The 9,420-nt window shown below is 34.5% G+C and overlaps 1 protein-coding gene and 1 long non-coding RNA gene across 2 annotated transcripts; one reads left to right on the top strand and one right to left on the bottom strand.

Annotated features, from left to right (window-relative positions):
• The first annotated feature begins 4,083 nt into the window (after positions 1-4,083).
• On the top strand, positions 4,084-5,462 carry LOC137819243 (uncharacterized). Its single transcript, XM_068623032.1, has 2 exons — positions 4,084-4,462; positions 5,080-5,462. The coding sequence occupies exons 1-2, from the start codon at positions 4,295-4,297 to the stop codon at positions 5,125-5,127; spliced, it is 216 nt and encodes a 71-aa protein (XP_068479133.1). The 5' UTR covers positions 4,084-4,294; the 3' UTR covers positions 5,128-5,462.
• Positions 5,463-6,987: 1,525 nt separating this feature from the next.
• On the bottom strand, positions 6,988-9,180 carry LOC137819244 (uncharacterized). Its single transcript, XR_011082259.1, has 3 exons — positions 8,308-9,180; positions 7,333-7,449; positions 6,988-7,123 (listed from the first exon to the last, which is right to left on the bottom strand). It is a non-coding gene; the product is annotated as an uncharacterized lncRNA (long non-coding RNA).
• Positions 9,181-9,420: the final 240 nt, after the last annotated feature.

Genomic DNA, 9,420 nt, shown 5'->3' with positions numbered 1-9,420 from the left:
TTTGAATTCTGTGTTGTGTTTGCCAAAGGTGGTGTGTGTTCTTGAAGGGTTCAAGATCACCATTTTGGTGTGTGTGTGTTGTAATCAAGGTGTTTTAATTGCATAGTGGAATTCTCAGAGGTTTTTTGGGGACTGGATGTAGCTCTTAGCTAAGAGTGAACCAGTATAAATTTACTGTGTGAATCTCTCTATCCCTCATCTCTTTAAATATGTTTTTGCTTGAAGTTTATAACTTCTGCTATAAACAATTGATTGTTTCGCAGAAACAACCAGTTAATTTTCTGTTGTTTCTGAGAAAACTGTTTTTAAATTCAACTGAATAGATTTCTGATTAATTGATTCTCTTTGGCCTTCATTGTACCTTAAAATTTGTGAATTTTTTTTATAAACAATTCACCTCCTCTTGTTTAAGGCCTGCAAATTCTAACAATTGGCATCAAGAGCTAGGTTCTTGCAAGTCATTCAATTTTTGATCCTAAAATCTTTTTTCATGGCTGATAAACTACCCTTTGGGGAGGGCGCATCTATTAATAGACCACCTTTGTTCTATGGTGTGAATTACAAGTTTTTGGAAGGTAAGGATGAAGATCTTTGTAGAATCAATTGATAAAGAAATTTGGGATGCAATTCAAAATGGTCCTTTTGCTCCCATGCTTGAAAATGATAAAGTGGTTTCTAAAAAACCTTGGTCCCAATGGACTGAGCATGAAAGCAAGAATATGAGATGTTTAGGATGCAGAAAAAGGGAAACAATTGTTGAAGTACAAAAGAAGTTTACCCATATTATCAACCACCTCATGAGTCTTAGAAAGATGTTTGAAAATGAGGAACTCAACATCAAAATCCTTAAGTGCCTTGACAAATCTTGCAAGCCCAAGGTCACAACTATCTCTGAGTCTAAATATTTAACATATATGACCACAACTTCACTGTTTGGGAAGCTCAAAGAACATGAATTAGAGATGAACAGGCTGAAGAAACGCTGAGCTTGTTGACCAAGAAATTCAGTAAATTCCTGAAGAAAAACAACAACAAGAATCAATCTTCCAACAGGTATAATAGCAAGAAACTTAATGATTTTAATTCTAACAAATATACCTGCTGATTGCCCTAACAATGAGAATAAAGAAAGAGGAGCAAGCAAGAAAGGCAAAGCCAAGAAAGTCTACATTGCTTGGCAAGATAATGAAGTTTCTTCCTCTAGCTCATCTTCAGGAGATAAAGAAGCAAATCTTTGTTTAATGGAAAAAGAAGAAACTAAACTAAGCAGTGTAGGTTCCAACATTTCAATTAATTTTGAAAACTATAGCCAACTTCTTGATGCTTTTAAAGAAACTCATGAAAAAGCTAATAGGCTGGCCCTTTCAAATAACCGGTTGAAAGGCTTGAATAATTGGTTGGAAATAAGAGTCAAAGCATTGGAAGAAGAGTTAGATGGAACTGATTTACAAAAACTCTTCTTGCAAATGTGACTCAAGTGTTTGTGAAAATTGTGAATCTCATGAAAAGAAGTTCCACTATCTTGTGAAAATCGTGGACAAGCTTTCTAAAGGAAATTCTAACTTTGAAATTGTTCTTTCTTCTAAAAAATGTGTCTTTGGTAAAGCTGGTTTGGGTTTTAATCCACAGAGCAAGAAAAGTGGTGTTTCAAAGCCTTTTTCAACCTTCCTTGAAAAACAACTAATTGAAAAGTCAAAACAACCGATTGTTTCATGCTTATATTGTATGAAAAAGGGCCACTTTGTCAGATTCTGCAGAGTTAGGAAATTTTCTGTCCTCAAAGGTATTCTAAAATGGGTTCCTAGGAATTCTAAGGATTCTAATGATCCAATTAATACCTATGGACCCAAATTTGTAAGAGGACCAAATCTTGCTACTTGATCTTGCTTTTTTGCGAGTACTCTTAAAGACCAAGAATCATTAGGATAAAGAATCAAGTCACAAAAGGAAAGATCAGAATTGGATTTTGGAGTACAGTTCTTAATTGCAAGGGTACCTAATGGTTTTGTAACCCTGGTGATTATAGTTTCCCAATTCTGAAATGGTTGTGATTGGATTATTCCATCAACTTTACAACAGGTGAATCAGTTTTTGAACATATCGTGATTAGGCAGGAACAGGATACTCCTAATTGGACTCTGAAAGACTATGGTCATATTACTCTCAAATCTGCTAGGAATTTTTTTCTTAGATCCAGGAGTTTCTTGTGGTTTGAGTAAGATCATTTGGTCTCGATATATTCCTCCTTCCAAAAACTCTGGTACTTTGGAAATTTTTTCATGGGCGGCTTCCTAGGGATCAACAAATTTACACAGAGGTTTGCATTTATGTTCTATGTGTACTCTTTGTGAAAAGTAGGAAAAATCTATTCAACATTTATTTTTTGAATATCCTAATGTTTTGCATATATGGAATTGGCTTAAGGCAGAGATAGAGTTACAGATAGCTGGTTTAGAATTTCGGCAAATTTTTCTTAATTCTCACTTCTCTAATGTGGATGATTTTCCTTGAGCGATTGTAGTCCTTTGATTAATTTGATTAAACTTATTGTGATTACCTTCTCTATTTGGATGATATGGTGTATGAGAAATTATGTTAGATTTCATGTTAAGATTGATCTTTACAGGGTAATTTCCACCATTAAGGATTTCACTTGCCTAGTGGGTAATTCTTCTAAAAGCTCTATGAGGAATGATATGGTCGACTTCAATGCGCTTATGTTCTTTAATATTAATACTCGTAGTGGAAAAGTTCTTCATCCTCTTCCTGTTAGATGGGAATTTCCTTCACCGGGTTGGGTTAAAATTAATATTGATGGTACTACTAGGGGTTCTCCTGGTCTTGTTGCTTGTGGTGGTATTTTTCGTGGGAGTATGGGGTATTTTATTGGTGGTTTCTCATTTTCCTTTATATTTAAGCTGTTTTGGTTGTTGAATTTTATGGAGTTATACATGCCATTAAAGAAGCTAAAAAGATGGGTTTTACTAGTTTATGACTTGAATGTGATTTTGCCTTGGTTTGTGCTGCATTTACTGCTAGGACTAACATTCCTTGGATTCTTTGTAATAGGTGGAACACTTGCCTTGATTACTGTGGGAAAATTAGGTTTAAGATTTCTCACATATTTCATGAAGGTAATGCATGTGTTGACCAACTTGCTGATTTAGGGTTTATTCATAGAGAACAATTTCATTGGTATAATAGGTTTCCATCTAGTATTTTCTTATAATTCTTTATTAATAGGTATAGATTACCTAAGTGTCATTTTTGTTAGGTTTTTATATATGAGTTTTGGTCTAGTCTCCTCGTATTTGCTTGTATTTCCTTTCTTTATTTCTTTTTTTCTTTTATAATAATAATTTTTTTCATGTGGTGGCAGATGATTGTTGATACTTGAGGTGCAACCTAGCTGATGTCAAGTTTGATAATGATGCCTAACTTGAGAGTTTTTAAAAAAATAAATAACTAAGCAAGTGTATCATATTTAGTAGGATTTGTACTATCCGCATCTTGTGATCCAAGACTTGTTATGGGGATTTCTTCATCACGTGGAATAGTGATTTCTGAACTATTGGCCCTTTTCTATGCTCAAGTACAACGCATTAGTAATAACAACTAAGCACGTACATTACTAGGATGAGAACAATAGATACTCTTGCATCAAATAGTAAATTAATTTACTAGTGTGCTTTGACATAGACAAACATGTGTGTTTTTCGACGTCATTGCAGTGGTTAATTGGTGGTTTTGGAAGCATTGTTCGTTGAGAAGAAAAGCAAGGTTTAGTTTTTTTTTTTTCTTAAATTGATATTCTCTAATATTTGTGAAAATGACAAATTCATAATGAAATGGAGGAGTACATGCATATTACATTCTAAAAATGGGAGTATCTAATCTATTTTCTTAAAGGACAATCCGTAACCATTTCAGAATATCCTTTTCAAAACACATTTTATGAATTTCGAATTTACCATTCCAAAAGTCTAAAAATGTGTCCTAAAAAGGTATTTTGGAATGTTTTTGTCTTTCACATTTTCTATTTCGAAACACCTTTTACTTACAAAACATTCTCTATTTCGGAAACACTTTTTCCTTACAAAACATCCTTCCTCTACAACCACCAACAACTGTGAAGGGTAATTTAGGTATTTAGGAAAATGTAGGGGTGCTGGAAGAAAACTGTCCGGGTGCAGGAAGAAACTTCCAGAGTGTGAAGTGTGGGAGAGGGGAGGAAGGAAGGAGGAAGAAGAGAAGGAGGGATTTGATCTGATTAGGAAGAAGAGAAGAGAGAGAGATGGGAGGAGGAATGGAAGCAAACAAGAACAAATTCATAGAGGAGTGGGGCACTGCTAGAGAGAATCTGGAGTTGAATTTCCGTTGGACTCGCCGCAACCTCGCCCTTGTTGGCATCTTCGGCATCGCCATTCCCGTCCTTGTCTACAAGGGCATTGTCCGTGAATTCGTCAGTTCCCTTTCCCCTATCTTATCCGTATTTAACATGTTGCTCTTTCAATGTCAATTTCAATTTCGATTTCGATTTCGATTAGGTTTCGTCATTCTCTATATATGTGTATGTCTGCACAATTCATCTACTCACTTCCTCTTCACAATTTAGGGCTTTAGCAATATTCATCTATTCTGTCTTGAACCACCCTCTATCAGTTTCATTTTCAAAACTAAGAAAATTTTGAAAATACAAATTAAACACCCTAATTTTCTGTGCTTAATTTATTTGGTTGCATTATTTAAATTCTCGAGAAAATCGAGATGGATCATGGGCGGTAACTAAACTGTTTACTAATATTGATTGAAATATTTTGCCTTCACACGATTCATCATATCAAATGTTATTTCTGTTTTGAAGTTGCTGTATGGCTTAATCGGTCTAACTCTGTTCTATCTTTCAGTTGTAATTGTAATGTACTTTCAACTGTAGGACGCATGATCATGAATGGCGTGCTATTCTTAAATTTTGTTTTCACTTTTATTTTTTAACCTGCTTTTTGGGTGTACATGTGAATGCTTTTCTTTGCAGTTAACTAAATAATTTAGTGTAAACTTCAACTGTTATTTTTACAGCATATGCAAGATGAAGATAATGGTAGGCCGTACAGGAAGTTCATGTGAGACTGTGGAGGTTGGTTTTGTAATAATTCGGGGTTATAAAAGTTAGACCTTGATACCAGGCTATAGACATGTGTTTTCTTCTTAATTGGCAAATGCTTGTCTCTTTTAAGTACGGTAAACCTATAAAACCTCTCCATGTTTGGCTGTTTTCATTTCAAATTTGTGTTATGCTAGTATCCTGAATATACATCAAATTAGTGCTCAAAGGAGACGGTACATCAAATAATGTGATAATACTAGACTTTATGAAGAGTATTTGGTTCATTTGTGTGATAAACTGACCCAAATAAGGGTTCTATATTTTTTGTCTGCATAAACAAGCCATGGTTCTTTTATTTGTCTTCATGAAAATTGACACTGTGACAATATTATAGAAGTGTCTAATAAATACTTTTTATATGCAAGGTATTCTTTAGCCCAACCTCTCTTCAAAAACTAATAGAACTCAATAAGTTAGATAAAAGAATAAAAATAATCGTTTAAGTTGAAACTGTAAAAGCACATATATTTAGTGATGTGGATCTCAAAGTTGGGAAAGAAAGTAGAGATTTAGGTTAATGCAGTCTACTGTTGTATTTACTCTTTTTTATTGATTGATTACTTTAACGCTTATTTGGTATTTTTGGGTAAAAGTGTTGTCTAATGTTAGACACTAATGCTGACTAATGCAACCAATTTCAAACAAGTGGCACACAAGAGTTGAGCCGTGACAGGCAATGGATCAACAGATAAAATCTTGTGCAAGGCTGACTAAATTGGTTGAATAATTTTCTCAATATCAATACAAATTACCTGGGCCATTGACTCATAATTAGCATATGCCAGGTTGGTTAGTGTAGACTGGCTTAACTGATAAAGTAACAGATAATACAGGCCCGAATCAACTTGATGGTTTAAATATCTGTTGGCACTTTTGTAATCTTTAGTGCTAAAAGAACAACATATTTATAATCTTGTACTCGCGTAGGAAAGAAAGATTGAGAAACCATTGACATTTACAACTACAGGTATCTGAGATGCTGCTGCTGGCATAATGAGCATATTTTCTGACCATAATAGTTAAAGAATTGGCATTTACGATGATGATAAACAATCATTATTCCTACAATACAACAACAACAATAGGTAACAACTAGTATTACATATTTCCTTGCCTTCAGAGAATTATAAGTGAAATTTCCCTAATACAAACATATCTCAGTCTTCCAGAATCTGATCAATGCATTTTGTGCTGCAAGAATTTTTGTTATTACCTACAACTGGTGGTTTGCCTTTTCAATAGAGATCAGCTGTTCAGTTATGAAACTCCAAGTCATCTAGCAGGTCATCACCTACATCCCTAGGATTTGCTAGCAGCAATATTCTCTGTCTAAACTTCTACTAACTCATTTTCGGGTTTAAGCATGGCACTTGTTATGCAGAAATTTTGCAATGCCAGTTATTTCTGATTTACATGAAAAGATGCACGAGTTCTTCTCCCTTTGTGTGCTCATGGCACCTTTTTCTTCCTTTAACTGGTTGTCTTGTATTAAGATGATTCCACAAATACATCAACAGGACTCCCTACCAGTGTTTGTAGAGAATCTTCTACACCATGGCTAACATTTTGGTATCTGTATCCGTTGCCCTTATTTTGAATATATGCACCAATTATCCTCCCTTTGTGCTCATGCATCTTTTCCTTCCTTTAACTGGTTGCCTTCTACAGGTGGAGCCATCATTTAAGATGATTCCACATATATTGGTGTTTGTCAAACTTTCATCAACTGGACTCCCAACCACTGTTTGTGAAACATTGTTCTCTGACTTGGGTACTCTGATTGCTTCGGCAATGGAAACATTAGCTCTCATTCCTTTGTGTTTAGTACACCTCAATCTTTTCTCAGTTGGTGTCCTTCTACAAATTAAACCATCACCCAATGCCACTTCACAAATTATAGCATTCTCCTATTCCTGAATCACACCAGTAATACTTTGAACTATCCTAGGACGTGATCTGTTAAACTGAATACTCGAGTTAGGAAATGTGCAACAAAGGAGGAAGTTAGATTTTAGAATGGAATTTAAAGATTAGTGCTTCTTCAACCTTGTCCCCATAAAATGTGTCCTCCTACAACTAAATGGGAAAAATAATTGTGACAGTGCAGATAGCTAAGTGTCTTTCACTTGAGTATGGAAAGAAAATATCAATTATGGAATTACCACCTGAGGAGGTTCAAATCCTCCAGCATAATGGAAATATGATCCAACAAAACATGATCAGCATCCCCAGTTGATGTCCATATAGAAATGGCCTTTGTCCAGAAGCATCGGTTTGAAAAGCTAAAATCATCAATGAAATCATCATGAGTAGAACAGGACATGTACAAGATCAATAAAAGATGAAACGTCGTCTAAAGAACTGGCACTGGTGTAAAGATGAAATGTTTGTCTATATGAAATATGAAATAAAGGAACATTTGTGTACATTATGACAATTTGAGAGTGAATCTTAGTGGATGAGGAGTAACAGATCTTGAATATGATTTAAACGAGATGACTGTTAAAAAAATCATTGACTGTATAAACTGGCATCTATAACTAAAAGTGACACTATTATGAAAATTAATGGTGTAAAATAGTGAAGCACAATTGAAGTTGCATATTTCTTAGTATGAAATTTCTGGCAGATTGCTTTGTGCTAAGTTCATTGGTTATAAACGAGATGACTGTTAAAAAATTCATTGACGGTATAAACTGGCATCTATAACTAAAAGGGACACTTTTGTGAAAATTAATGATGTAAAATAGTGAAGCACAATTGAAGTTGCATCTTTGTAAGTATGAAATTTCTGGCAGATTGCTTTCTGCTAAGTTCATTGGTTAGAAACATTTAGGTTCGGTATAAAATAGATGAGTATATCCATATGTGCACTTATGCTTGCTCGTGTAGCCTTCTTTAGCATCTTTTTTCCTTGTTTTCTAGTCACCTCAAGGAACCTCTAGACATAATTTCCTAATCTGGAAGGTGGATTGTAGATACCAGATGGCTTGAATGGTCCAGAAAGTTTCTGAGTACAGATTATTTAGTTTGGATCAGATGATTACATGCACCACATAAATGTGCGATGTGAACAAATTACATGCACCACTTGAAATAATTTCAACCATCAAAGTTACTTTATGGAAAAGTATTTTTACCACATTAGTGATGATGTCGAAAGAGTTATCCTCAAATGGCAGTTTGGGGTTTACAATTAAGTCTTGCACAGCACACTGTGAGAACCTACAACATCAACTTCAATTAATAGGTCCACGTTTCTCTGTCAAAATTAAAATGTTGAGAATCCTGAGACATAGCTATGTCACTATTTTTTATTTGAATTCAGGCTATTGGACCGCATACGGATCTGGAAAAATGATCTGAGAGTCACCTTAAGAATACCAAATTCAGTTCCAGTTCCAAAATTAAAGATCAATGATCACCACATTACACAGTATTATCTTACTGGGTTCCTCTTCATCTCTTCTTCATTCATGCCTAATCCCACCACTCGTTCTTGCTTGTATCCTGGTGGAAAATGGCTGACCTAATGTAAAGTGGAGATTTATGACAATATGTATATGCAATGCAACATTGGAGAGACCAGAGGTACTAAAACTCTTACCCAACTGCTACACATATCCAAGATGCTTACTCCAGGAGTGTTGCTGGGTGGGAAAACTTTGGACTAATACTTAGTCAGAGCAGCAATTGCAGGGTGATCAATGTGTGTCACAAATGGAGGTGCTTCATAGAACAAGGAATCTGGTGTCCTGAGGGGAATTTTTCTTGATATTAAGAACAAAGATTTACAAAAAGAAAAGGAGGATAAAAGTTGGCTTACAAACAGCAAAGAATCGGTAGATCAAGATAGCTGATAATAATGACATTAGAAACAAAAGGAACAAGTCAAAAAACGCAAAACAGAAATTTCAACACAACAATAACATCCATACAATCACTTTCTATTCACATCATTTCTTGCTGTTTCTCTCTTATTTTTTCATCATATCAGTTATCAAATTTGTCTCTTTCTCTCTATCTTTTTTTTCTTATCATCACACTCTTCCTTCCACCCTAAAATGGGGTGTATATATATATATATATATATATATATATATATATATATATATATATATATATATATAAAAGTTCCTTTGTGGGAAGAAGTTTTAAAGATGACCCCATGCCAACATGCCTTTTCAGCTACAAAGATAAAATAGGAAAATAAATTTATACAAACAAAAAGTTATAATGAGAAATCTCCTCTA

This window comes from Phaseolus vulgaris, chromosome 10, assembly GCF_000499845.2.
Source record: "Phaseolus vulgaris cultivar G19833 chromosome 10, P. vulgaris v2.0, whole genome shotgun sequence".
In the NCBI taxonomy this organism is placed as follows: domain Eukaryota; kingdom Viridiplantae; phylum Streptophyta; class Magnoliopsida; order Fabales; family Fabaceae; genus Phaseolus; species Phaseolus vulgaris.
Note: the sequence above shows the minus strand (reverse complement) of the source record. Positions and strands in the feature narration are given on the sequence as shown.